The 27,993-nt window shown below is 42.9% G+C and overlaps 3 protein-coding genes across 3 annotated transcripts in view; 2 read left to right on the forward strand and 1 right to left on the reverse strand.

Annotated features, from left to right (window-relative positions):
• The window catches only part of itga10 (integrin, alpha 10), a 24,981-nt gene extending 13,665 nt beyond the window's left edge, over nucleotides 1-11,316 (forward strand). The window contains exons 8-30 of the mRNA XM_070966016.1: nucleotides 556-706; nucleotides 4,262-4,427; nucleotides 4,943-5,016; nucleotides 5,103-5,247; nucleotides 6,460-6,608; nucleotides 6,771-6,914; nucleotides 7,115-7,321; nucleotides 7,405-7,535; nucleotides 7,774-7,940; nucleotides 8,103-8,245; nucleotides 8,351-8,461; nucleotides 8,571-8,656; nucleotides 8,762-8,903; nucleotides 9,036-9,128; nucleotides 9,248-9,324; nucleotides 9,471-9,560; nucleotides 9,740-9,824; nucleotides 9,946-10,059; nucleotides 10,134-10,241; nucleotides 10,326-10,439; nucleotides 10,526-10,621; nucleotides 10,710-10,823; nucleotides 10,907-11,316. Coding sequence (XP_070822117.1) covers nucleotides 556-706; nucleotides 4,262-4,427; nucleotides 4,943-5,016; nucleotides 5,103-5,247; nucleotides 6,460-6,608; nucleotides 6,771-6,914; nucleotides 7,115-7,321; nucleotides 7,405-7,535; nucleotides 7,774-7,940; nucleotides 8,103-8,245; nucleotides 8,351-8,461; nucleotides 8,571-8,656; nucleotides 8,762-8,903; nucleotides 9,036-9,128; nucleotides 9,248-9,324; nucleotides 9,471-9,560; nucleotides 9,740-9,824; nucleotides 9,946-10,059; nucleotides 10,134-10,241; nucleotides 10,326-10,439; nucleotides 10,526-10,621; nucleotides 10,710-10,823; nucleotides 10,907-10,960 — 2,761 coding nt within the window. The 3' untranslated portion in view covers nucleotides 10,961-11,316. The remainder of the gene's footprint in view (nucleotides 1-555; nucleotides 707-4,261; nucleotides 4,428-4,942; nucleotides 5,017-5,102; nucleotides 5,248-6,459; nucleotides 6,609-6,770; nucleotides 6,915-7,114; nucleotides 7,322-7,404; nucleotides 7,536-7,773; nucleotides 7,941-8,102; nucleotides 8,246-8,350; nucleotides 8,462-8,570; nucleotides 8,657-8,761; nucleotides 8,904-9,035; nucleotides 9,129-9,247; nucleotides 9,325-9,470; nucleotides 9,561-9,739; nucleotides 9,825-9,945; nucleotides 10,060-10,133; nucleotides 10,242-10,325; nucleotides 10,440-10,525; nucleotides 10,622-10,709; nucleotides 10,824-10,906) is intronic.
• Nucleotides 11,200-20,525, reverse strand: polr3c (polymerase (RNA) III (DNA directed) polypeptide C). The gene is made up of 13 exons (XM_070966019.1): nucleotides 20,365-20,525; nucleotides 18,738-18,884; nucleotides 16,183-16,447; nucleotides 15,732-16,042; nucleotides 15,539-15,643; nucleotides 14,831-15,004; nucleotides 14,682-14,733; nucleotides 14,514-14,574; nucleotides 13,412-13,562; nucleotides 12,121-12,222; nucleotides 11,958-12,007; nucleotides 11,676-11,825; nucleotides 11,200-11,589 (listed from the first exon to the last, which is right to left on the reverse strand). Exons 2-13 carry the CDS (start codon nucleotides 18,882-18,884, stop codon nucleotides 11,511-11,513), a joined length of 1,647 nt encoding a protein of 548 aa, XP_070822120.1. The 5' UTR covers nucleotides 20,365-20,525; the 3' UTR covers nucleotides 11,200-11,510.
• Nucleotides 20,514-27,982, forward strand: rnf115a (ring finger protein 115a). Its single transcript, XM_070966024.1, has 9 exons — nucleotides 20,514-20,672; nucleotides 22,780-22,838; nucleotides 23,101-23,155; nucleotides 23,421-23,701; nucleotides 23,886-23,954; nucleotides 24,502-24,574; nucleotides 24,736-24,829; nucleotides 25,736-25,851; nucleotides 26,818-27,982. The coding sequence occupies exons 1-9, from the start codon at nucleotides 20,520-20,522 to the stop codon at nucleotides 26,935-26,937; spliced, it is 1,020 nt and encodes a 339-aa protein (XP_070822125.1). The 5' UTR covers nucleotides 20,514-20,519; the 3' UTR covers nucleotides 26,938-27,982.
• The last annotated feature ends 11 nt before the right edge of the window (nucleotides 27,983-27,993 follow it).

Raw genomic sequence — 27,993 nt, forward strand, 5'->3', positions numbered from 1 at the left:
CACTGAGAACAGGTTTCCTGCAGACAAACAGGGTGCGGCTTGGGTCTGTTTGTGTGTGTTTGTCATTTAGGTTTCCTCTCTGTGTCATGGCACAACCGGATGGGAATGCACAGATGCGGTCACTGCATGCAATGACACATGCACACTGCTTGTGATGACCGAGTCAACTGGTAGCTGATGTATGTGTGCCAAGTATGACTAATATAGTTGTGGCGAGGTCCAGTTGTGATTTGGACCATTTATATCTGACTTGATGGGAAGAAACTTAAATCCAATGTCCCAGTGTTTTACTGGCTATTCATTTTCCCAGAGAGGCACTTTAAATTGTATATTATCTTATAGGGATGTTTATTTGAGATTTTAGGAAACCAAGTGACTGATACTCCCTGGTATCCTCCCTCTCCCTCAGGCTTTTTCATTCTTTGTACTTTCCTTCTATTTTCATTCTCTTTCTTTCTCACCCTTCCTTTCTCGATTCATGATCATTCAATTTTAGATGTTTTAGCAAACTAGCATGACATTCTTTGTCTCAGTCTGTCCTTTCCTTCTTTGTAGCACGGAGGCGTTCAGTACTGAGCGTGGAGCCAGGGAGGGCGCCACCAAAGTGATGATCGTCGTGACGGACGGAGAGTCACATGACGGGGAGGAGCTAAAAGACGCTCTGAAGGAGTGTGAGAACAGAAACATCACCAGATATGCCATCGCTGTAAGTACATATCATCAAGTGTCACTGGGTCATTCTGCTTGAAGAGCCTGAAACCTTAAAGAAAAATAAGTTCTGGAGAGTTTTATTATCTCACAATGCTTAAATTGTTGATTGAGGAGCTTTTTTTCTACCATGATAACAGTGAAACTACTTCAGGAAACACACAAACAACTAACCTACATCATCAGTGGGGTGTGCATCCCTGACATTCCTCACACATTGTGTGAAAGTGGTATGGTGACCATCTACACCCGCAAGCAACCACACAATACCACCACCACACCCCCAAAAATAACATCTCCAAATTACCAAATGAACCCCTTGAGTCTACTAAAATAGCAGAGTGGGAATGAAAACTCTTCCTTTCCAGCCCCACCTCACCCCCCACCCCCACCCCCCTCCACATACAGACACACTGAGAGGTGGCATGGTTTTAGTGTCAGTGGGACAGACAGACTCTAGTGGCAGGACCGGTTACAGACCCCTCCCTTCCCCACAAGAGAAGCTGGGGAGCCTCCAGACTCCACTGGAACCACAGAAGAGGAGAACTTGAGCCAACATGAGGAGAAGTGCCACTTTAGAAATACGTGGAGACAGTGGAGATCAGAGTACTCTGTGGATGGAGAGGATCAGCGGATCGTCCGAATTATTATTCATTTTGGTTAGTTTGGGATAAAAATCTGTTTCAAAGATTTAATGTTAAAAAACATTATGGTTTGCATTGTATTTGCCTTGTCACTTTAAACTATGGCTTTCTGCGCTGAATTCCACATATCACAACAAAACTATTCATAAGGGTTTGTCCTGCCTCTGGAACAACATGCTTGATCAGACTAGGATCTGATTATAAATTCTCCTGTGTCTTCCTGAATCTGTCTCAAACTGAGGCCTGTGTACAGATCAAGTGCACTTTGTCCTTTAAAGCATCAGTTTGAAGAGCTGATGGGAGATGAGCCCAATGAAGGCTACATGCATGCATGTCTTACTGGAGTTTTGAGCATGTATAGTGGTATGGAACCATAAAATTTTGGCTTTTATTCATCGAGATATCCTCTCTTAGATTTCTGCTGCGATGCTAACACAGCACAAGGACAATGCTAACATACTAGCAGGTTTACCACAGTCACCATCTCTTTTTCTTAGTATGTTAGCATGCTAACACATGCTAACGCGAATTAGCACTGACGCTTGCATTAGTTTTGCCGGTTTTGGTCAAAAGTTGTAATGATGAAACTCATTCAATGGCCATGCATGCATACAAAGCAGTGGACACACAGACAGACTGACAATGCCATCCATAGAAAATTCAACAGCAACATCTCTTTCCAGACACATTGTCCCGTTACTCTTAACAAACCTCACTGTGAACTGATTTCATCAGAACTACTTTCTACTGAGGAGCAGTCTCTATTAAAACTATGCACTGTGACTGTTTTTCAATGCTTTTAGCACCACAGATGAAATTCTCCATTGTACTGGAGTGTCATGGCTGGATAGGCCTACTTGTTGGGAAAGGAGAAAAAATATTTTTCTTTATAATGTGGGTGACCTGACCCTTTAAAATGCTTACAAAACAGTATGTTGCTTTGAAAGGGTCTAAATCCTGATTGTCCAGCAACCATGAACTGTGTTAAAATAGGGTCATATCACTGTGTGGTACTTAAGTAACACCTTCATCTGACATATGCACAACATCGCCCACCAAAGTTCCACATTGGAAGAAGGAAAGAGACAGCCAGAGACAGACAGTCAAGGTATGGGTAGAGGAGAAACTGTATACGCAACCTTCAGTGCAAACAGAAACACAAAACTGAGCGATGAAAACAAGAGAGGCTGAGGTCAGTTTCGTGGCCGAGTGTTTGCCTAAAATGTCAAAGTGATGACAGGTAAGTACTACTTGTAACAGCAGCCATGTTTTGATGTTGCTCTCATGGCTGCTGCATGTGTGTGTGTGCGTGCAGTGAAAATGGCTCACACGGGACAGCAGGGCTTTCAAAACAAGAGCATGGTTACTGCAGACTGTGTTTTATACATCAGTGCAGGCCAGGGGCTGGAAGTGTGTGTTTGTGGGGGAGCATTTCTGCAGAGCCATGTATGTATGTATGTACAGTTGTATTCATGTTGTATATCATATTCATCGTGTCTGCAGATCCCTTTTATCTGGAAATGTGCTTCACATTTAACATGACTTTTGCTTTTCTGTCTTCCTCTTTCTCTGCTCATTACTATGTAAACGCCAGCAGCATTTGGCAGCCTGACTGGAATTTCTCTATAAGACTCTATAAGTACTCTTAATGTACATATTTATATGTAAGCTCTCTTCATGTTACACTCTACAGCCCTCTCCATCCCCTACCCTTTGAAAACAGAGGATTTCCGTAGTTTGCTTGGCAGCTGGAGTCACAGGAGGAGATTCTTGGGTTTGGTTTCTCTTATGGAATTTTCTCATTTGTACTTCAGGCGTTAAGCCATAGGCCACTGCTGCTACAGTATATCTTCCTCATCAGTCATCTCTTCACCTCTCAGCTAGGCCTGTGCACCTCATTTACAAATCTCTGGTGGCTGCCATTTCCTCCGTTCTCATGTTTTCCAGTCAATTTGTTGCCTTTAGGTACTGTTTAATTTCTAGTAAATTGCACAGGCTGTGAAGTGTGTTTGTTTTCATTTTAGTCACAGTTCAATTCTACATTTCCAGGTAGTGGAGCAGGAAGTATTCAGATCCTTTACCAAAGCAAAAGTACGAGTACCAAAAGTGAAAGTACTCATTGTTCAGATAAATGACCCCAGATATTGCTTCATTTGATGTTTTTGGATTAATATAACCGCTGCATTAACTTGTATGTTGCATTTCACTGCTGTAGATGTTCATGGTCGAGCTAATTTTAATATACTGTTGAGCCGTTTAATCTACAGCAATGCATCATATTCTATAAGATCATCATATACATCATCCACTGGATGGTGAGGGTATGAAAAATTGTAATCTTAAAAGTAACTAAAAACTAAAGCTGTCAGACAAATGTAGTGGAGTAAAAAGTACAATATTTGCTTCTGGTGCAGTACTTGAATACATTCCTCTACTGACCCCAGGTTACTTGTGTGCTACTTCTACTACACAGTGATGTTGGTCCTTTCTACTCTTGCCTCAGACTTCTGTGATGAAGACACAGTAGTGTTGAAAGATGTGTCTGTTTGTACAATTAAAGCCTGCACCAATCAGTGTGGTCCCGTCCCTCTTTTCCCCATGGACGTTTTCTGTCCTCGAACTGAGAAGCACCTGATTCAGCTGCATGCTGCTGGAAGATGTTTGGAGAGCCTTGTTTAATCCCTCTATTCTCTCTTCACTGTCCCTCAGAAACATGGAGAAGCAATTCCTCCGATTCATGCCAAAAACTCTGTTTATGTTCTCTGTTTTTCCTGCTTTCGCCCCCTTTCTCTGTGTCCTGTTTAATCCCGCAGTGTTTTATTGAGCTTGTGTTATCTGCTTATTCATTTATCGTATTCTCTCTTGTTAAAGTATTTTTCCCTCTCTCTGTCTCTCACGCTGGGCTCCAGGTTCTTGGTCATTACATCCGGCGGCAGCAGGACCCAGAGACTTTCATTACTGAGATCAAGTCCATCGCCAGCAAACCTGACGACAAATACTTTTTCAATGTGACCGATGAAGCCGCACTCAATGACATTGTTGATGCCCTGGGAGATCGCATCTTCACTCTGGAAGGTTTGTGGATGAATGAAAAATGCAATGTTGCAGTTCTTTAAGTCATGATTAGCACCAAGGATCTCTGGTGTTGCAAGTAAGCAGTAAGGGTTATTTCTGTCTGAGAAGGAAGACAAGAATGAAGTAGAGGAATATGAGACAGAAGTGGAGAAAGAATATCTAGGAACGAGAGAGAAAGTGAAGGAGGATTGGGACTATGTGGGAAAATAAATAGCAGTCCTGCAGAGAAAGCAAGAAAAGGAGAGGAAGGTAGAGGGAGGGTACAGCTATCACAATAGTTGCAGGAACATGATACTGTAGGAAGGCTGATGAAAAGTGATGCCACCCCTCAAATGTTTAGGGAATTCAGAGAGGAAGGGACAAGAGGAAAGGAAAGGGTGAGGTACGTCTGCCACCTGTGGTGAGTGAGGGTGCTAATGATGCCATCTAGATCCTGGAAGGGAGAGGAAGGAAGGGAGGAGATGTAGAAACATGACAACAGAGAAGACTGACTCGCTGTCTCTGTCCACTTGTAGGCACGCTGGGCTACAATGAGAGCTCGTTTCACATGGAGATGTCTCAGATCGGCTTCTCCACACACACACTGGATGTAAGTCCGGTCAGCGGGTCTCCTTTGTGTGAAGTGCGTGTGTTTTACCTGAGTGTTTCTCATCCGGGCCCTTTTCTGCTCTTCAGGATGGCATTCTGTTCGGGATGGTGGGTGCCTACGACTGGGACGGTGGAGTGTTGAAGGAAGGGACCAATGGGCGCATCATGCCGCCCAGAGAGGCTTTTGAAAGCGAGTTTCCACTGGAGCTCAAAAATCATGCTGCTTATTTAGGTACCCAGATGTCACACCCCTGAGCATGATGCTAAAATGATCATACTCATGGTTTTTTATTAATATTACACACATTATTGTGTTATGATGAGGTTGTTGCCTGGACCTGGGTGGTGTATTGTTGGTGGGAGGGCCAGACCAGATGAGAAATCAAATTAACCCACAAATGGGCCCAGGGGCAAAAATTAGATGTGGGCCCAAAATTAGCCCCCATGTAAAAATTACTTTGGTTATAATAATTCATAATTTCATCTATAAAATATCTGAAAACAGTGAAAATATCCTGTTTAATTAAAATGAAAACTTCTTGTTCTTTCTGGTTCACAGTCCAAAACCCCAAAGATGTTCAATTTGACATCACAAATTGAATATCTGCAGATGCACCAGTTCAAGATGAGACCAAACTTGTCCATGAATGTCAGTATTTGAAGCGAATAGTGAAAATGTGACCTGTAACACACTGGTTAAGCCTTGTTTTCAGCCTAGGTGATTGTTGGAAATGTTACGTTGCCCCAAGCAGAAACAAGAACTGAAGCAATTGTTGATCACTTGTGGCCCCTACTGGCCGGTTAAGAGGAGTGAGGAGTCAGTCAGGTTTTTGAAAAAATGTGAATCACCACATCTACAAGAAGTCCATGAGCATAAAGTCGGTTGACAGGTCCAGTAGCACACCTGATGGAGAGAACAGCTTCCACTAGAGTGAACCTGGACCCTTTTGCGGCTGTAGAGCAGTTACCTGCATTTCCTCAACTGGTAATCCATCTTTGTCTGACTTCTAAACAGAAACCTCTCTCAAATGTAATAAGCTCCAAAATTCACACAATCCTTTCCAACACACCCTTGTTTGCTTCGTCCACTTTCCACCGTGTAACAAACACACTGCTGCAGAGCAGGTTCAAGTCAGACGTTAACCTGCATGAACACTGATGGCTGTGGCTCAGGAGGTAGAGCAGTTGTCCACCGATCAGTAGGTCTGTGGACGACTGCAGTCCACGTGCCGATGTAATTGTAATGAACATGTAACCTGATGCAAACACTGACAAAAATGTACGGTCAACAAGGTGACATTACTTAACTCTGCAAATTGATTCTCGGGGTCCAAATGGTCAACAGACTCTTAACGTCAAGCATGCTTGATTTGTAGTAATGGATTAAATCATTCACCTCCAGTATTACACTTGAACTGCACTGTTGTATGATGTGTGTTTGCAGGTTACACAGTGTCATCTGTGATAGTTGGAGACTGGAAGAGGCTGTATGTTGCTGGGGCTCCTCGATTCAAACATAAAGGGAAAGTCATCCTGTTTGAGCTCAGCGATGAGGGCGATGTCAACATCGTGCAGGCCCTTAATGGAGAACAGGTAAAGCTGTCGTCCTCTCCCTTGAGACGTTTTTGTCTATTTGTAGCAAAAAAAAACAAAACAAAACAAAAGACAGACCAGCAGAAATTTCAATTTGTCAGAGATTAAAGCGTGGGCTCCACCTTCTGGCAGTAAGGTGAAAGAGCATGTTTCTGTCTGTAGATTGGATCTTATTATGGCAGTGAGGTGTGTGGGCTGGATATCGACCGGGATGGCATCACTGATGTCCTCCTAGTTGCTGCTCCAATGTACCTCGGCTCAGGAAACAAGGAGGCCGGGAGAGTCTACATCTACACTCTCAGTGGGGTAAGGCCGCAGAGGCACTTATCACTCCTCTCCTTCAGGATTATTATGCAACCATAATGAGGATGAGCAACATTTGTCAAAGTTTTGCTCAATCCCCATTGCTATTTTCTCACAAGACTGACAATAAAATCTATTTTTCAGCCCCTGCATTGTATCCTGTTACCATTAACCTTCCTCCCCTACCCTTTCTTTTCTGCCAGGAGGAGGTGTTTGTTTCTAATGGCACTCTGAAGTCTGAGGAAAAGTCCCAGGATGCCAGGTTTGGTTATGCACTGGCAGCTGCTCCAGACCTCAACCATGATGGCTTCACTGACCTGCTGGTGGGAGCCCCGCTGGAGGATGAGCACCGGGGGGCCATCTATGTCTACCACGGAGAGGGCATTTACATCATCCACAGTTATAAGCAGGTATTTGACACATACAATTACATTTTCACTGAAGTATTTCAGGATTCAATCAGCTAATTCCTGCTTTTGTTTCTGCCTCGCAGCGTATCCCAGGGTCATCGATTTCCCCCTCCCTGCAGTATTTTGGCCGCAGTGTGAGTGCTCAGTTGGACTTGGATGGAGATGAGCTCATAGACTTGGCAGTGGGAGCACAGGGCAGTGCTGTGCTGCTCAGGTTGGTAGAGGCAGAGTTGGAAAGGGAAGGGAGAGGAATTGTCAGAACAGATTTTATTCCATTGCTGCAAACACTGGGGGACAATGGAGTTACACAACACATTAAATGCATCACGTATAGCCGGCTAGTTTCCACATTAAAGAACATAAAGTCATTTACTGGCTTCTGCATTTCTGTGGTGTCACATGGCTAAAAATTAAATCCAGTATTTATCCTCCACTGTCCCTCCTGCCAACAGCTCTCGAAGCATAGTCCAGATCAATGTGAGTCTGTCCTTCCAGCCGCACTCCATCAACGTCATCCAGAAGACCTGCCAGAGGGGTGGCAGAGAATCAGCCTGTCTGAATGCCACCGCCTGCTTCACAACTGTCTCCCGCTCCCCTGGACCACACAGCAACAGCTTTGGTATAACACTTTATTTTTCCATGAGCCCATACTCACAGGCTTGCCCTCTCTAGTCCTTATAACAATCGTTGTTAGTGCTGTGAATTGGTCTGGCTCACAAATGATTAGAATGGGATTTTTCCAACACTCACCATCTGTCCAAACTGCCTGCTACCTCCTCAGATCTGTGGGTGGCGGCCATGTTGGATGACAGGAAGTTGTCTGCGCGGGCGCTGTTTGACGACAGCTCCCACCGACAGACCCAGCTGGCAGTCCGAGTTCACACAGGACAAACAGTCTGCTACAAACTGCCCTTCCATGTCTATGTGAGTGTTGCTGCTCACGCCAGCTATAAGTCTGACATTGAATCAGAAACTCGTGCATCAGGACAAACTTTGTTTAATAACTGTTTTTTCCTACCATTGTCGTAGGACACAGCAGATTACATCCGTCCAATTAGCTTCTCACTGCGGTTTAAGATCAACAACACAGAGAGTGGTCCAGTGCTGGATGAAGGCTGGCCAACAACTGTCAAGAAATCTGTGAGTGGCACAACATGGACTATTCTCATTAGCAGCTATCTTACTGCATCATAATTCCTCCCTCTTCTCTCCATTAAACTTGCTGTTCTCTCCACGTGTACCTCTCCAGATCCAGTTCTTCAAGGACTGTGGTGAGGATGATGTGTGCACAACAGACCTGGTTTTGCAGGCTCATATGGACATCTCTGGGACAAGGTACAGATCTGACATATTCTTCTAGTCTCTTTTCTTTCCACATGAGTTTGATAAAATCAGATATCTACTCAGTTTCAGTGACTTCTCATTGTGTTTTCTCCACAGACAGAAGCCTTATGTGATTCGCAGCCCTCGTAGGCGTCTGGCAGTGGAGGTGCAGCTTCAGAACAGACTGGAAAACGCCTACAACACCAGCCTGACGCTGCACTATTCACGCAACCTGCACTTCTCCAGCCTCAGCATTAGGGTAAACCTCAGACACATATAAACAGCTAACACATGCAGCACCACGTGTAGCTCACCATGCACATTTATATACATCTACAGAGACAAAACTAACACAATTTCCTCTTTCTCACTTTGTTTTCTTTTCATGTAGGAGGATGCCCACTTTAAGATTGAGTGTACAGCACTTGGTGCCAACAGCCACTTGTGTAATGTCAGCTATCCAGTATTTCGCTCCCAGTCAAAAGTATGTGCATGCAGAGGAAATAGCTCCCTCACTCTCTCCACTCAGCCCACTCCTACTTCACTTCCTCCAGGTGAAATGTGTCACTTCAGCAGCCTGTTTTCTCTTTTTTTTGTTTGCAGGTTAACTTCATGCTGGAGTTTGAGTTCAGCTGCACATCTCTGCACAGTCGAGTTCAGATGAAGCTTCATGCTGCCAGGTAGCTCACCAAAGCAACAAGTTCAGCATACTCTGCACACAGATCGCAAATACTGGAAACTTTAATCAACAGAAGGTCTCCACAAGACATTAAAAAAAGCTTTTCTGTCTTCTGTGTGTTTACGTAACCCTCTGGTTCTTCTACAGTGACAGTGTGGAGAGAGAAGATACTTTGGGGGACAACAGTGTTCAGCTGCAGAGTTTTGTTCAGTATGAACCAGACTTGTTTGTTAGCAGGTATGCGTGTGTGTGCAGCATAGTCTATGTATTATTAAGTAATCAGATATTTTACCTACTTTAAATACATATTTGTGCAACCCAGATGTTTGCAAAACATTGTAAACATTTAGACAGCGACCTCACTTTTTTGGAATCAGGGTTGTATTTATGGATTTTTCTACTGTTTTTCTGTGCAGTGACTCTAATTTGAACCGATATGAGGTCCACCCCACTCGGACAGTGTCAGAGGCAATTGGACCAGAGTTCTACACACACCTCAGGGTAAAGCTTTGGCCCACATGGCTTCAAGTTATTGTAAAGCTCCCAGTATAACATAAATGAGTCATCATCAGTCTGCACAAGGCGAGGCGAAATTTGAGCAGTTTTCTGTTTGTGTTTGTAGCTGCAGAACCTCGGCTGTTACTCTGTGAGTAATCTGGAGCTCAGGCTGCATCTGCCCTCTGTGGCTGCGGGAGACAGAGTCTTCATGACTGTCACCGAAGTCTTTTCATACAACGTGAGTAGTGCTGCCGCGTGAGTGTTTGTGGCTCTCTTTTAGGTCATATCTGATGTGTTTAAATTGCCCCGCAGGCCACAGGGGTGAACTGCAGCGTGCTGAGCGATCCGGCCCAGCTGAAGGCCAGACAGAGAGATGTGCGTCCCCTTCATCCCGAAGACATGATGCAGAATGACATACTGGTGAGGCCCCTGGTGGCACAGCTGCTACTAAACACTGTGCAGCAGCGGCGTACATGTTAACACACTGTTATTTTGCATGTTTAGAACTGCAGCAGGTCGTGGTGCACAGAGGTCGTCTGTGAAGTCCAGCAGCTTCTCAGAGGGCAGGCTGCCATCATTCGCGTCAGCCGCAGAGTTCATGATGATTTCTTCCGAAAAGTGAGTGACACAGACGCTCACTCCAGTCCTTTTATTCTGTCCTATGACACAAACACTGGTCATCACCTCCGTTTCTCTTTTTGTAGGCCAAATATAAGTCAGTGAAGATAATAGGCGCCTATCACCTTGCAGCTCAGGAGACTAACCTCATCACTCTGGGTACAGAAACAGTCTGGAGGGAGGTAAGAAGACTGTAGCAGGAGTTTGAGCAGCAAAATGTGGATGGCGTTTGCTTTCTTCTCATCTCTCCCTTCATCTATTTTTCTGCAGACGACACTGGAGGTGCTAAAGGGCCGAGCTATTCCCATCTCGCTGTGGATTCTGATTGGCAGCATCATCGGAGGCTTGCTCCTACTGGCCCTCATCATTTTCGTACTATGGAAGGTATTTTCACGTTACGTTTCAAGTTTCTTCAGTGATGAACGTTGCACGGACAGAATATTAATCTCTCTCTCGTTTCTCGTCAGCTGGGATTCTTCGCACGCAAACAGAGAGGAGAGGATGAGAACCATGAGGACTGAGCCCAACTTTTGCTGCCATGTCAACAGTCATTTTCCATGACGTCCACATGAGTCATACCAGGCACAGAGACAGTCCTGAGGTTGGACTCGACACACAGACGCAACAGGGACCTCCAGGACCAAAGAGAGCATTTGGGGGTCCAACAGAAATGCACTACCCACTATTTCCAGGGTCGGGAGCACTTATGTAAATAATCTTTTTTTTTTTTTTTAATTTCAAGGAAACATCAAAGTGTATTAAACCACAATTCTTCTATTTAATATACAGACTCCTTCATGGTTTTACATTTCAAACGATCACTTTGTCCTGTTTGTTCTAGTTTTGTGTTTGTTCTGTAATGAAATTAAAACAATTGAAAAGAAGAATTCTTGTGTTGTTTATTCATTTGCTGATACGTGCATTAAGAACAAGCAAAATAATGCATTCAAATCTTAAATCACTTCAAACTGAAATAGTCCAGTCACATAAACTATAAAACATCAGCATTCATCCACAAACAATAACAGCAAAAGTAGTATGTGTGAGCTGCAGTGCTCGTGCGCCTGCCTCTCAGCTTGTGGCAGAGGAGTTGATGTACGATTCTACTAGAAAAATGGTTTCATCCACCTGGTTCTCTGCTGAATCTAACCTGGAAGGGAAGAGAACAATAATGAGCCAACAGGCCAAAGAAACCAGTAGAAAAGACAACTGCAGTTTTGTTTTGTTTCCTCCTACTTGTTGATATGAAGCCGTAAGCCGTCCAGCTGTTGCTTTTCAGGGGCAGTGATCATCTCCTCGACCTCCGTCAGCTGCTCAGGCTCGGCCCCGCTGGCCTGCAGAGAAGCCAGAATGGCCTCGATTCGCTGGGATTTCTCCAGGAGGCGCCTGTCGGTCAACCGCAAAACCAATCATCTGTGATGCTGACAACTAGACAACTTTTGCAGTTGATCATGTGCCATTATCTGGCTCTGATCAGGATATAGAAAACATTGGGACATGCAGTTATGATGAACTCACTTGCTGTCTTTGGTCTCAAACAGGCGTCGCTCTATGAGGTTGGCTACTGTCTGCAAAGAGAAAAACGTCCAGAGCCGAGACATTACTGAAGGTAGAACCAGCAGCCATTGGTGATCATCTTCTATCCAGAGCTCTGAAGGTTACAGTATGATCACTGTTTTACCTTGTAGCAGTTCTGAAGCAGCATTCTTGCAGTTGGGAGTTGGTTGACAGTGTAAAGATAGAAGGTACGAGAGGGAGCATAGTCAGGAGTCTTGGGGATTTCCTGAAGAATAAAAAATATTGTGGCTGTTCAGAGAAAATGAGTAGGTAGATTAAAGAATGGTCACTTTACTGTCCACAGAATCAAAGATTGACTTTGATGCTATGTGGGTCTAGTTTAAGAAGAACCTCATTCTAATCTGCAAACTCCTGTAATATCCTACATAATATCTAAATATCGCCATGCATTTATGGAAAGTACAAAGCAGGAATTTCACCAAATTGTCCCAAATTTAAAACTCCTAGGTTGTATTGCTTGTTGGAGAGCAACAAAATTCACTTATTCTGGAGCTCAATATGTGCAAACACAGCACAGGAACGGGTCAACAGGTGTCAGCAGATCCACTTTTATGTCCCTGGCTCTCTCACACTGTTCTTAGGTCAGGGCTAAGGATAGCCCCAGGCTAAGAATATGCAGTGTGAAAAGCTCCTTTGAGGAAGTGGTTCAATCACTTTTAATGCTGGCGAGGAAAGCCATCATGGTGAGGTGGGTCGGGGATGACCCTCCCTCTGCTTCCATGTGGACATCTCTGATCCTCAAGATTGTGACTATGGGACTCTAAAAACAGGACTCTATAACAATGGAAGTGTTCTTTTTCTGCAGACATGGACGAAACCATTGGAACCTCTGGGAGTTAAATATAATCTGGATTTAAGTGGATAACAACTGTGGACAAGTGGCTTAAGTGGGGACATTGGACATGAATCAGATCCATGTGTATACAATGATTAGCACTGAACTTCACCATATTGTGTCTTATTGTGTAGATGCTGGGTTTTTTTCTTCTTTTAGGGACCAGCCCTGTAACACTATGTTTTTTATATTTTGATTGAATGAAATAAAAAAAAAAAAAACATTTTATTAGTGCATCTTCAAAAAGTGTGCCAAATAATTTTCGAAGTAGGTTTTTGGATCAGATTTATTTATTTTTGTTTTTTTGGATAACTCCTACCTTCCAGACAGCCACTCATGTTAATACACTAAGAAAATTTGCCTGAAATTGCTCACAGCGATCAGCATGTTCTCTTATTTTTGTCAAAGTTACAAATCTTTTCTGGCAACAGCTGAGAAGGAGGACTGTTTTAGAAGCTCTTCATTCAATCAGATTAGAGTTTAAAAGCTCAGAGTTGGGTAACAGCTTAGTTGGAAGACAGACATGTGAAGAGAGCATCTTCTCATGTCGAGCATGTACCTGTAGCTGGACCAGGTTGTGTGAAAGCAGTGTGTAGAGCATGTCTTTAGCCTCTTTGGCTGGAATCATGGCAAAATCCTCCACCTGCTTCTGCTCCAGGTGACGTTTCCTTAGCAACAGACGGAAGATGCGGGCTGATCGGGAGCCAAATCTGATAATAATAATATATTAGTACATAGTATATCACCTTTCATACAAGAAATGGAGCTCAACAACAAATAAATTACATGCACCAAGTGTTTCACATAAGAAGCGCATGAAGATACAGTCAAAACAGGGAAGGAACAAGGAACCCACTTGATAAGAATAGCAAAAATACAATAAAAATAATGATTGAAATAGATTACAGAGAGCATAAGATGGCAAATAAAACCCACTGAAATATAATAAAAATATTAAGTTAAAATTAGAGTGCAAAGAATGCATGAAATCTGTAGGAAGTGCAGGGATGCATAATTGTGGCTGCTAATGATTAGAAAAATAAGATAATCAAGGCACTGAAATTATTAAAATTATTACGCTACATTCCGCTTGGCACTGACGCTCTTATTTGTTATAAATCCTGCCCTGCAATCCTTTACAGTGGTGCATTTTTGTCCCTCCTATAAAAGCTCAAACTCACATCAGCCAGGCTGTGTGTGCATGTTTAGTTCAGCTCAAGCCAAGACGACAGAAAGAGAGTCTTTAGCCAACAAGAAAAGTAAAACCAATTCAGCTGTTAGACAGGAAGATGTCACATGGTGCATGGGTGCACACAAACACACACATGCTCATACACAGTGAAATTGTGTTGGGGGAGCAGACAGAGACAGTTGTTGAGCAATGGAGCATTTGCAAAACCTTGTTCAAAGAGGCAAAAAGAGAGTGTAAGCACATGACAGCTTGCGGCTCATGTATCAGCTCTCTTAAGTGATGACATAAGTTCACGAGTTAGAGAGCGTTCAGACGAATCACAAAGACAGAAATGAATAAAAGGACATGATGCTGCTGCACATAATACATTAACTTTTTAATGCGTTTTCAGGTTGAATTATATTCAAAGTTTAACGAAAGTTCAAAAAAATGCATCACATGATTAAAATTTAAAAACGCACTCGCTCACCTCTCCTGTACTACAGACTCAAGCGTGGCCCGAGCCAGATTGGTCAGTGCTCTGTGCAGATCTGAGTGATAAGTTAAGAGAAGTGTCCTTGTCTTGTGTTTCATGATTTAAATGGCACAAAACAGTGTGTTGGTCCTTGACAAGGACCCTCTAGTTTAAAAAGGATACTGACAACGTACATCCCTCCTCCGCTTTCACCGGCCTTCCCAACAAACTCCATCTAGGAAAGGAAACAAGGACAAGTAGCTCTGAAAAAAAACCTTGTAAATAAAAAAATAAGAGTGGAAAATGTGGCATGTTTCTTGCAGAGGTCTTACCGGGTCATCAACCAGTAGTGTGAGGTACTGGTCTAAGATGGGTCTGGAGATGTTGTAACTGCTTGGGAGGGACCTGAAGATCTCGTTGGCTGAGAGGGGCTTTGTGCAGGTGGCTGTGGGCGAGGTCGTCACTTCACTCATCCTCAGCATCGTCCTCACAATCTCACTGCTAGTCTGAGTTATCAAGAGGAAATGATTTAGTCATAAATGACTACAATAATTAAGCATTTAGTTGCTTTCTTGGTAATACCAGTCTTACATCTCTACAGCAAAGATGAAGCTCCAGCCTGCCGCTGGTTATCTTATCTTAGCATACAGACTGGAAACAGGGGGAAACAGCCAGTCTTGCTCTATCCTAAGGTAACAAAAAAAGCTCACTAACTAACACAGTATATCTTGTTTGTTTAACCCACACCACAGTTAAGATCTTTTGGCTGAGCACTGTGACTTTTTGGAGTCTTGTCATCACCATCAGGTTGCCAGGCAGACAGAGGACAAGATATAACATGTTCGTTCTTGAGCTTTAAACGTGCAAGTCGGCGCAGACCCAGGTTAGCTGTTTCTCTCCGTTTCCAGTCTTTATTCTTCAGACATGAACGTAGTATCAATCTCCTCATGTCACTCTCTGAAAGAAAGCAAATAAGTGTATATCCCCAAATGACTATTCCTTAAACAAATACATTTTAAGGATCCATGTGTTAACCTGACCTGGTCCAGCTTGTTGGCTACAGCGCTGATGATGGCCTGGTCTCTGAAGTGGAGATGGAACCTCTCAAAATTCACCTGCCAGTAAATCCCCTCATCACCATGTATCTGAGTATATGAGACACAAAGAGGGGAATAGAGTTTTAAAGGTGCAGCAAATGTGTTAAAAGTGTAAATAACATGTTGAAACACCCACCTCTGAACTCATTTTAGCCTTCTTTGCATTCCTTTGGTCCTCTCCTTCTTCACTGGGGAGTTGGCGTTTGCCTCGCCCGATAAGTGTCACTTGAGGCACCTTGTAGCAGTCAGGGAAGCTCTCTGGTGTGGGCAGGGTGGTGCTTACAGGGGCTGCAGGAGTACCAGGGGTTGCGGGGGTTGCAGGGTCAGCTGAAGTTGCTTTCTTTGTTGCTGCTGTTGCTGCCATTGGAGGGCAGCGCTGAAGAAAATGGGTCTCCACCAATTTGGAGAAGGCAGTAGACACTTCACTGTAATCCATGCTGAGACCCTCTGGAACAACAGTTAAGACAGAGAGACAAGTTATATTTTTGATTGTGTTTGCTTGATTGACAGGCGTTAAGCGGCGGGTGCCACCAAGGCTTCCCTCTCCTTTCTCAGTCTCTGATGGATACAGACACTGACATACTGACCCTCCATGTTCTGTGTGAGGCGGTCGGCGACTGTCTTAACCGTGCAGCTCATGGTCATGTCACCTCTCTGTAGTAACTCCTCTATGATTAGCTCTCCGGTGTCACCGTACAGGGTTTTGGCAGTGTAGATGTAGCGTGGATATCGCAGAATTCTCAGAATCTGATGACAGCTGCTCCGATACTCCGTTGGGCTCCCAGGTCCTTTACGGCCTGAGCTAAACACACATGCCCCATGCTGCACAAGCACGCACAGGGACTTCTTAACCTACATACAGACAGAAAAAGGGAGGAAAGGGGTGACTCCCTTTATAAGCACACAATATATACAATATATAGATTGTATATTGTACGTAATGTATTAGCATGCATTGCACTATGTTACAAAAAAAAAAAAAAAAGTGAATACTGATCAGGTTTTTATTTTCCCTGGCATTGACACAACCTACAACAACATTACTTTGCAACATGGTGTTAAAATTAATTTACACATGGTGTAAAAATTAAAATCACAGTTAAGGTTATACATGGCCATGTGATCAGGTTTCTGGAGAAGAAACAGATGCATCATGTAAAGGGATACTGGGTTTTGCATTTAAACTGATGATGCAAAAAAAAAAAAAAAACTACTACTGCAGTTCTGCTGTGTGGAATAATTAGTGTGTATACAGTAAATTAGGGATCGACCAATTATCGGCCTGGCCGATAATATCGGCCGATATTCGGCATTTTTTCGATCATCGGCATCGGCCATTTTTTCCACCGATAACCGATAAAATTAATTAATGTATTTTAAAACGCGCTCCTTTGGCTCTGATGCAGCCGTCTCTCCGCTTGAAGTCACCGTTCTTGGCTGTGTACCAATGTCCCGCCCACAGCCCTCACTGATTGGCTACATGGCACAAGTGAGTCTGTGACAGCCAATCGACACTGAAGCCTCTACATGCAGCGCCACAGACAAGGAGAAGCAGACGACTGCTCCGGTGATCCAGCGGAGATAAGGCAACAGAGTCAGTCGAAGCTGCAATAAAAACCCTCTATGATGAAGTTTTAAAAATACTACAACCTTATGATTAATTTCAGTGATAACATGCAAGCCCAGAGTTGACATTTTACCGACCTACTTGTCTAATCCCATCAAGCATACGACGATTAAAAAAGAAAGAAAGAAAAAAAGAGGTAACCAAGTGAACATGACCTGAAGTTCCTTACTTAATAAAAAAAAAAAAAAAAAAAGACATTACGACATACCGGTAGGTAGACTATAGCAAGTATAAGGGAGGAAAACCTGCTGAATTCCGCTGTTTGACTCTGGAGATGAAACTGTTCACAGCTTCAACAAGGCTTATACCATGGTCTGGGTGAATACTCGATTTTGAATGGCTGCAGGGTGTCCGTTAAAAAGTGTTGTAGGACACATAAAAAAGTTCCGGTCTAATAGCCTTGTTCTAAATTATTGCGCTGGCTCAAACGCTGGTTGAGCCAGCGCTTCGCGTCGGACGGTTCACGCCTCAGCGTCGTCCATTCATTTCTGATAATGGACACCTCGTTAAACCTGCCGCAACCGCTTTATAGCTGTGGCCAGACGCACAATAACAAAATAGGCCCTTTCGGTTACCGTTACTTTGGGGGAATAATAAATCTCCTAACGTGTCTCAGCCTGTGGGGCGGCTCCTGGTTTATCAATAAACAACACCAGAGGTGATTATGGCCTATAAGTTTAACAGTACTGCACGCTAACGTGTCCTTGTTTGTTTACAGTTGCCTCTCCCTCAGCGCTCGTGCTCTCACTACACTACGGTGCAGCAACGTCACTGCTGGTGTTAAATGATCGTCTTTTTGCCTGTCACTCGCAGAGGGCACACGTCGAGGAGATTACTCTCAGTGTGTTTTATTTTCAGTCAATAAATTTACGGTCCCGTCTACAACTCACGTGTGTAATGAAACGCTTTTCCAAACTGGAAGATATGAACACTGTGGCACTGGCATGTCTCCTGCTACTGAATTGGGAGTACGAACTCAGACCCAAATTTCAGAACAGTTCAGTTCACTTTATTTTGTGGATGTTTCAAAAATTCAGGGAGCTATATTATTTATTTCATTAATTTGAGTGAGTTTTAAGAAATGTTGCTGGAAGGCCCCTGCACTTTTTATTAATAATTAAACTTAAAGGCATTTCAATGAAGATTTTGTGTTTGTGTTATTTTACAAAAAGTTAAGGTCTTTTCAGTATTCATTCTAATCCCAGGTGTGTTACTCTAAATTTTGACACCAAAATTTTAATTTTTGCTGCAAGCGAATATCGGTTCTAAATATCGGCTATCGGTTTCACTTGATTATTAATTATCAGTATCAGCATCGGCCCTGAAAAATCCATATCGGTCGATCTCTACAGTAAATGCACATTATGCCTACAATGGCTTGACTGTCCACTAATGTAACTGTAACTGCTGAGAAGCAGTGTGTACATACTGCTTACTATACAATATATAGTAATATTTCCATGGTGTGAAGTAAAGACGGTAGCAGTCTAGAGACAGTCAGTGTAGGAGTTGTACCAGGTCCATCGAGATGCCAGTTTCATGAATAATGGTTCTTAAATTCTGTGCTCCACTTCTGAGCAGGTGTGTTCCCACTTTTGCCACCAATTCTCCAAAGTGCTCCTGCAGCAGGAGACCACACAGACGCACCTCCTGGGCAGTCATCTGCAGACACACAGGGGAACACGCAAATGAAGAAAGATTTCACATTGAGGCTCACAGTGAGGTTCCCAACAACCTATATTAAGTGCCTGTAGCAACACATCAGTCAATACAACCTATTTGCTTTTAATACACCTTATATACAGTAATTTTAACGTTGCCTTTGTACCTTTCCAGAACACCTGATACTAATAAAGCCATACAAAAAAGCACAATTGGGACCAAAGAGCTTGCAAACTAAAGGGTCGCTGCATACAGTGATTTACAAAGACATTCATCATGGAAGGCAAATATTAAAAAAATAAAACGTCATAACTGCAAAGAATTCGATTTTTTATTTTTTTTTCAAGGGAAATAAGTGCCGTTTATACAATGTGTGAAATGCATAATGTTGGGGGAGGACTACTGTTGCTGCACGATCAAAAACACTGCTTGTTATTTGTTCCTATGTGAAAAATATACAAACAGAAATTATGAATTTGTGTCATTACTGGATATTACAAAACCAAATAGTCAAAGACCAACAGTCACATCATACTTTGTGATACACTATCTTGCTGTTGCTGAAAGTTTGCATTTTCATTGCACAGTGGTCACCTTACATAACATACTTTGCACACACAGTGATGGCTGCTATCGTTGATTTTCATTATTGATTAATCTCCTGAATAAGTAAAGCACAACAACAACGATAATCAGTGGGTTTCCCAGAGTCCCACCAACAGTCCAAAACCCAAAGATATTCAGTTTACAATTATATGAAAGAGAAAAACAGCAAACCCTCACATTTGAGAAGCTTGATCCTGATAACGTTTTGCTACATTTGCTTGTAAAATGACATTGAATGAAATAGTTGACTGATACTGACTGGACTGGCTAAAATTAAAAACATATTGGCTTCTGCTGCTTTGACTTGAACCATTATTTTGTTAATTTCTCTATCAAAACTTTATGGAAGTGCAATTTTAAATATAAGAGACAAGTGCCCTTTGCCTGGCTAGCATCATTTCCAATATATCGTTAGGCTAATAGCATAATTGCCTAAGTCATATTTTAAGGTTTTCGGGCGATAAGGCAGGGTGAAGCAGCAGTGTCAGGAGAGTAGAGTTAGGCAGATATCTCAATTTGGCCAAAAAATGACTTAGGCAATTATGCTATGAGGCTAACGATATGACAGAAGTTACCAACATTCAATGGCGACTATCCACTACTTGTATTTTCAGTGTATTACATATGTTGTAACTTACAGAAACTTCTGCTTGGCCGTTTAGACAAATGTCAGTGTTTGTCATTCACAGTGACAATATTAATAGATAGCTACACAGGTTACAGGTATATGAGGTTACAGCTTATTTTCACTGTCGCAAAGTTGCAAGTGAAACACAAGTGCTGACCACACAGGTCAAACTCTTTGCAGACTAGCTGCAGCTAAAGCTAACACCTGAGCATTATGTCGTTTATACGTCTGCTGCTTTTCACAAACCTTTCTGAGAGTGAAGCTTCTGGACAAAGACAGCTCTTGCTTTTAAACATCCCACAGATAAACGAGAAAACACATGCGGCTTCTCACTGACAACACACGATCACTTCCGCTCATCGGCTGTGCTCGCTCGGATTTGCCCAGCGGTGCCGCGGTGCATGCCGGGCTGGAGGCGGACAGATGTCTTCAGTCTGTGGAGGACCGACGTCAGTGTTTGTGCTGGGCTGGGGAAGATGGCGGAGGCTGCGGCTGTTCCACCGCATCGGTTTTTCTGTCACTATTGTAAGGGAGAAGTGAACCCCAAACTCCCGGTAAGGCAGATGCTTTTCTTTCTTCCTCTGTCAAACTATCCTTTATAACATGCGTGGTTGACAAGTCAGCCATTCTCCAAAAGACCGTTTGTTTCGCGTGCTTGCTCCAGCTCAACACTAGCTAGCCAGTTAGCAGTTAGCGGCGTTTGTTGTTGTTAACTCTCTTAATAAACTCGTGACACTCGCAAATTTCTTCGTCCAGAAACGGACACCAAAAGCCAATATCGAAAGGCTTTGTTAGGCTTGCATGTTTGGGACAGTTTTGTTAAAGCAGCGTGCTGGACGCCTTCGTTTGACAGCTTGGGGATGTTGTGTTTTACACAAAACACAAACAGATGAGAGAAGAAGGTTTATGTTCTTACCTTGTCGTTTAATTGCACCGACAGTTAGCAGCAGTCATTTGACGTTAGGCTGACTTTGTTTTCAGTTTTTGTTTCCGATAAAACAATTTTGGGAGAACGAGTTTGTGGAATTTTCACTAACATAAACATGTTGGTTTTAGTTTCAGTTTTAAAGTCTACCGTAAATATAATGTGGAGTTTAGGTGTAAACGCTAACACATTCTCACATCTTGCACACTTTTAGTAACCTGAGGATGTGTTAAATACATTTTTTCTACATCCTAGATAGTTGTGAGACTTTTCTATTTACACTCAGTTGCCAGTTTATTAGGTACACCAAACTAAAACTAAGCCACACTGATACAACAGCCTCATGGTAAATCCTCCGTTCATGATTGTAATTTTGTTGAAGCAGTTTCAGAGAGGTGTTAATTCAATTTAACGCTAATTTTGGAAGCTGTTTTTTGTTGTACTGTTGATTTATACTGCGTTAACCAGCAGTATATGAAATGATTAGTTGATTAATCGATTAGTTGATGGACAGGAGATTAATTACCAGTAGTTCTGATTAAAATTAATTATGTAAGTCCATTATTAAGCAAAAATGTCTTCTTTTTTTTTTTAATTGCAGCTTCTCAGATGTGAGGAATTGCTGGTTTTATTAGGCTTTTATGGGGGTAACTTTGAGCTTTAGTCTGTTTTGGGTGGACAAAACAAGCTATATTAAGATATCATCTTGTATTTTAGGGAACTGTGATGGGCGTTTTGACTCATTAAGCAATAAAATGATTGGTAAATTCAATTGTGAGCAGCAGAGTCAATTAGCCAGCAGTCATTGTGTCAATAAGTCAGTCCTCCAGGTAATCTTGTCAGGTGATACTCTTAAGTTTATGGTGTCCTAGAGGGTACTTCCAGCCTGCAATGTCACTGACTCTAAACTAGCCGGCTTGTCTCAGGCACACTCAATCCAGTGGCATGTCTTCACTGAGCCAACTAAGTGTGACACCAGGGCTTGTCACAGCACACTACTCCACTATATCCCAAGGACCGTCTCTCAGTCGTGTGTCTATTTATGCAACAGATGTGATAACCTTTGTGTGAGAAAATGACACACAATTCACTTAAGCTCTTTTTGCAGTTTTCTTACTGCTGGCTTTTTTAACCAATTGTGGTTTTCAGATCCCTGTATTTTTGCAGATCAAGCTAATAGAGGGTGTTGAATTGTCACATGAGTTTGAGCATCACATTAATTTGTTTTGTTTTCAAAAGCAGTCAATGAGCTCCAAATATAATGGCTGATAAATATCTAATATAGTTTAAAAACATGTATTTTTTGACCTGCTTTTTATTAACATACTGTATGTTATAAAATAAGTAGATCAGTCTAATCTTAATCTAGTCTGTATATAAAATGACCCTGCTTCAGTCCCGTTCCCATGGTTGAGAAAATCCTGGCTTACACTGAGGGGACAGTAAATGATCCAGCTGTACAAACTGGCTGTAGTGCCTTCCTCATTCTGTTGCCATGATTTCTAAAATGCTACACACTTTAGGTGTGGTTGGCAGACCAGCTCTACCTCCTGAGCTGCATTCATAAAACACCGGCCGTCATGTAAATCTGACTGATAATATCCATACAAAGACGGACTGAAAGTGTTGTTTTGTTGACCAAACCGCTCAGCAAAATGGATTTTAGAATATTTTTAGGATTCCCATGAAGGGCTGTCCAACCTGTGTGACTTCCTGTTTGTGGTGACTCTTTCCAGGAGTACATCTGTCCAAGATGTGATTCAGGGTTCATAGAGGAAGTAACAGAAGACTCCAGGTAAGAGACATATATCATTCGAACTATCTGCCTCTTGTCTCCAAACAGCATGAGATGTTAAGGTCTTTTAGCATTAGTCTGTAACAATAGCAGGTGCACGGACTGCACTTATTTACAAGAACCCCCGTGTTGCACTGTAGATCACTGTAGGCTCACCGTGCATTTTGTCCCAGCCTAGCACTGAACCTGGACATGTGCACAGAGTAAGGTGGATGTTGCTAATAATGCGTCTTTTGTCCCCCTTGTGCACGTTTTCCCTCAGTCTCCTAGAGGGTGGCGCTAATGGGATAGATGACACAGCCACACACTTCGCAGAGGTACAAGCAGCTCTGAGGGGTTTTGGGGAAAATAGGGTGGGGAAGGGGACAAAGAGGCTTGATTGCAGTCATTTTATCTGTTTTGATTAAATGTGTCTTCTCCTGTCTTCCTCTTCATCCACCTTTCTGTTGTCCCTTCTTCACTTTGCTGTTGCGTGTTGGCCCACCTGTCTTCCCATTGTGCTGCCCTTTTTTCTGTCCTTAATCCCTCTTTGTCCAAACCCTTACCTGTCTCCTCCCCTGTCCAATCCCAACATCCCTCTAGCTATGGCACCTGTTGTTACTGGAGCGGCCATTTACAGACGGTGACTCACTTGATTCAGAACCTCGGCTCCCAGGAGGGCGACTGGGGGGTCTCAGTGACCTGGGGGGGTTGGGAGGGGGACCAATTGGTGGGTCAGTCCCAGCAGGACTAGGGGGACCAATGGGGGGTCTACTAGGAGCCGGGGAACGCTGGGGATCAGGACGTCCCCCTCGCCTGCAGAGCCAGAGGAGATACCGGTCCAGAGGCAGCAGCAGGCCAGACCGCTCACCTGCTGTGGAGGGGTGAGTAACTGACCAGTTCAGCCTCCACCTCCTTCGTCTTCTTCAACATCCTCTTGGCTCTCTTCTCCACTTTGCACACACCTACGTATAATGATGACAGTGCTATTTATGCTCTTAGAAATCCTAACTGTTCTTATTTTTGGCAGTGACAGTAACTGTTGTATATTTTCTCCTCCTGTCTCAGGATTGTACAACAGTTTCTTACCGGCCTCTTTGCCAACTCTGGAGTCCCTGGCTCACCTCCCCTCTCTTGGTAAGATGACATTCCTGTGACGTCACAACATTGGTGCTATTTCTAATCAACTAGTGGTGTCAGGAGTCCCTTTCACACATGCACTACAACGCTGAACTTATCAGGCATTACCAGTGGAGCTGTGTGTGAAAATGTAAATGTCCAAATTAGTTTGACTGGACATTATTATGTCTGATTGCGCCGTGTTGTCTGATTGGGCCGTGTTGATGACATCGATGATGTTGTGCTGTAGCTGCTTCGTACTCTTCTCTGTTTGCTTGTATATTAATTTCCACTCTTTCATTGATATTGCGGATACGTCCAGATACATGTGTTGATATCAAAAACGGTCATGATTACGGATGAGTCCCCCTCCTCCTGCACAGTCTGCCCAGGTGCCACCCCTCACCTAAACCACACAGAGTATTTCCAGTACGAATGCATCTGACATGGAGAATGACCTGTTGTGTGTAACGTGTGAAAGGGCGACTCCAGACAATGTCTGGGCCTGAATCTCCATACGTTGTCTGGAGTTCATTTGAGAAAAAAGCCTATGTGTCTCTCTCAGGACGGGGATGCTGCACTCTAACCCCGGGGATTACGCTTGGGGACAGGGAGGGTTAGACGCCGTGATAACACAGGTAAGACAAACTTGATAGAACTTCACTCCAACTTTTTATTTTTGTCATTTTTTAATTTCTCTGATGTTTACGTCTGTGTGTGCGTCTGTGTGTGCGTCTGTGTGTGCGTGTGTGTGTGTGTGCGTGCATGTGTGTGTCTCTGTGTGTGTGTGTGTGTGCAGTTACTAGGTCAGTTGGAGAACACAGGGCCTCCTCCAGCAGAGAAAGAGAAGATCTCTTCTCTCCCAACTGTCAGTATCTCTCAGGAACAAGCAGGTCAGTAATTCCTTGTTTTCACATTTGTATCACTTGTTCGCTCCATGTTTCTCTTGTTATGGCCCTGAAGAACCAGTTGCTTGTGGAGCTGTCACTCTGTTCCTCTGCATGCAGTAACTCTGTTGAGACGATTAGCTGAGTACACACCTTGGGTTGGACCTGCTCTTTGTGAATCTGCTAAGTTTGTATGTCAAGGCATTTCTAAGTGCTTAGTAACTACTGGCTAGTTTGAAAGTAGTAATTTTAAATCAGGTTGCACCAATAAAACCCATCTTACCTTTTTTTAAGTAAAGAAAACAACATATCTGTCATTATATAAATACATGCTTATTTGTTTAGAAGTCTCTGTAGCCTTGAGATAGAGCGTACTGTTGTTGCCTGCCAAGGGATGGCTCTGAAACCGTGTCTGTTTATCACGAAACGCCCATTGACCCTGACAGAATCAACAGTTTATTCCATAAATTGCTTTAAGGTGACTTCTTTTTGCTCGCTGGTCTTTCACATCCCCTTGTTTTTCTTCCACATCCTCTTGTAGTTATGTTCTTCTTGACTTCCTCTTCTGTGTCTGTGTATGCCGTCCTATTTTATCATTCTGCTGTAACCGTGTGGTTAGTTACGCGTTTTTTGCATGGCCGTCGAGAGCTCACGTATTTGGGCATGTCTGTTTTTTTTCTTGCCCCAATATATTTTTGTTTCATCGTTTTTTCTAGCCAGTGTAAACCATGCTTGGTACGGTTAAAATGTTTTACTGTCCTGTGATGCAAACACAGATTTGGTACTGCTGATCTGATGTCCCCACAACAAATACTGAAAGTCATTACCAAGTGACCAATAATTAACACCATAAACCACAAGCATTTTGATAGCGAGTGAATGGTAAAAATCACATTTCCATCTCTCCTGCAGATTGCTGTATGGAATGTCCGGTGTGCAAAGAGGACTTCGCTGTGGGAGAGCCAGTTAGACAGCTACCCTGTAACCACTTCTTTCATTCAGACTGTATAGTACCGTGGCTGGAAATGGTGAGTTGCAACAAAGATGGTAGGACTTTGTAGAATAAACTCAGGGAATAGATCCTCATCCACATGTTATTCTGCAGATGACGTACAGCACACAGCAGCCATGAGGGTATTAAGACCTAAAGGACATTTGAACACATGCTTTGACTCTCTCGTAATCCACATGGAAACATCAGGGCAAATTTAGAGGACAAGGCTGGCAATATTTTAGTTTTTGTTCTTGTCAGCAAATCCCATGAAAAGAGTGAATTAGCCCGTTTGTTTTCAGTTGTGGGTTCGCTTGGTGCACTAGGCGGCTGTGGCTCAGGAGATCTACTAATCTCTGGGTTGGCAGTGCGATTCCCGGCTCCTCCTGTCTACATGTTGAGGTGACCTTTGGCAAGACAGTGAACACTAAGTTGATTCTGATTGGCAGACCAACGCTTTGACAGCTCTATCGCCACCGGTGTGTCTGTTTGAATGGGTGAATGTTAAGCACTTTGTCTGTTAAGTTGTAATTCATTCATGGTTTAGTGAGCATTGGCATCACCAGGACCTTGTATGTGGGGTTGACTCAAAATAAACATGTCCCTTTGTTGTAATGACTGAACATGTTGCCCTATGCATGTATGTTCTTGATTTTGTTTTTGGACAGCAGTGGAGGTTAATGGCACAGATGAGTAATCTGTGTCAGGCTTTGGATACACAGGGAATACTGTGTTGGATCAGTGCATTGTTGGTTTTGGTCTTTTCTTGAGATCTGTCAAACATTAAGGAAGTATACATTGAATATCAGCAGCTTTAAACCTACAGTGTCTTCCATTAAAGGAATGTGTAACAGAATAAAGCTGTGTTCGTGTTCAGATTAGGTTAAATCATCAGTACATTGTTTAAAATGCTGAGGGATTAGTTTACCCGTGCTGAAGTTGCCTCACTCTGTCAGTCATTTAACATGACTATATGACTATATTCTGTTCTGTGGCCACACAGCACGACACATGTCCAGTGTGTAGGAAGAGTTTGAACGGAGAAGACAGCAGCAGCCAGCCCCCATCAGAGTCCCCCTCCCTCTCCATGGACCCCCGCACACAAGAGAGATGGTCCTTCTGAGACACCCACCTGTCTCATCCCTGGGTTCTCCTCGCCTACATCCAACGACACACCGAGAAGACAAAACACTTCTCACTTTCCTCTTTTCATCTCTGTTGCAGTCATAATCATCTCAGTCAGATCTTTTTTTTTTTTTTTTGTATTTTTTATTTTCTATTTTAATGCCTTTGTCCTCAACCGCATATGCAGGCACTCATACAGATGTCTTAACAGTGACTTGAGGTCTGCTAGATCTCTTTTTTCGCCTAATAACAAACCAGCCTCGATTATGATCAAGCCCATGTCTTCTCTACTTCCACCCCTCCCGCAAACTCCTTTTCCATCTTTCTTGAAGAGCACTGCTGCGACACACTATTATGGGGAAATGCCAGACTTTATATCATACACCATGCCCTCTTTACTCATCTGAAAATTTGCAAAGTCCTGCATCTGAGCCCTGTACGGCTCATGGGAATACTAAAGCGGTCACTTTCACTCTTTGCATTTACAGGGACTGAGCCCGACAACGTAACACCTATACCCCTGCAATAAATGTCATGTTTATGAAGGGTATAATGTTTAATTTTTGTTGACATTGTGTCAGCAAGATTTTGATTTAACTTTGCCACAATTGGAAGCTGTAATATCGAATGACAGCAAGGGACTCCTGAGACATTTTGAGACTCTTCTGCATCTGGAAAAAAAATTAAATGTCACACCAGCAAGGGAATGAAATATAAAATTATGGAGCTTGGCCCATTATGTGATGCTTTAGATTTAAAAATACTCCTCCTGGTGTATATATATATATTACAAACAGATGGCATCCCTCTGTCATTTTGTTCCTCTGTTTATGACTGTCTTTTGTTCATTTTTATCACTTTTTTTATGTAAATAATTTAAGTCCAACAACTTATGGTTTGCAAAGGAAAAAAAAAAAGAATGGAGACACAAATGTGAAATACCTGGTTATCAAACTGTAAATTATATATATGAAAAAATGTCTATGATGTATTAATAAATTGACAAAAAAAACTTCTAGTTTGTCATTGTTCACAACCAGATTAACAGAGTTGT

This window comes from Chaetodon trifascialis, chromosome 7 (genome assembly GCF_039877785.1).
Source record: "Chaetodon trifascialis isolate fChaTrf1 chromosome 7, fChaTrf1.hap1, whole genome shotgun sequence".
Classification (NCBI taxonomy): domain Eukaryota; kingdom Metazoa; phylum Chordata; class Actinopteri; order Chaetodontiformes; family Chaetodontidae; genus Chaetodon; species Chaetodon trifascialis.

Coding starts and splice junctions, on each gene's coding strand:
- polr3c (XM_070966019.1), bottom strand. CDS start 18,884: ATGACTGCCCAGGAGGTGCGTCTGTGTGGTCTCCTGCTGCAGGAGCAC. Junction 15,644..15,731: donor AGGCTAAAATGAGTTCAGAG/GTGGGTGTTTCA, acceptor TCATATACTCAG/ATACATGGTGATGAGGGGAT. Junction 11,826..11,957: donor TTTGAGACCAAAGACAGCAA/GTGAGTTCATCA, acceptor GTTGACCGACAG/GCGCCTCCTGGAGAAATCCC.
- rnf115a (XM_070966024.1), top strand. CDS start 20,520: ATGCCGGGCTGGAGGCGGACAGATGTCTTCAGTCTGTGGAGGACCGAC. Junction 22,839..23,100: donor GAAGTAACAGAAGACTCCAG/GTAAGAGACATA, acceptor GTTTTCCCTCAG/TCTCCTAGAGGGTGGCGCTA. Junction 23,702..23,885: donor CGCTCACCTGCTGTGGAGGG/GTGAGTAACTGA, acceptor CTCCTGTCTCAG/GATTGTACAACAGTTTCTTA.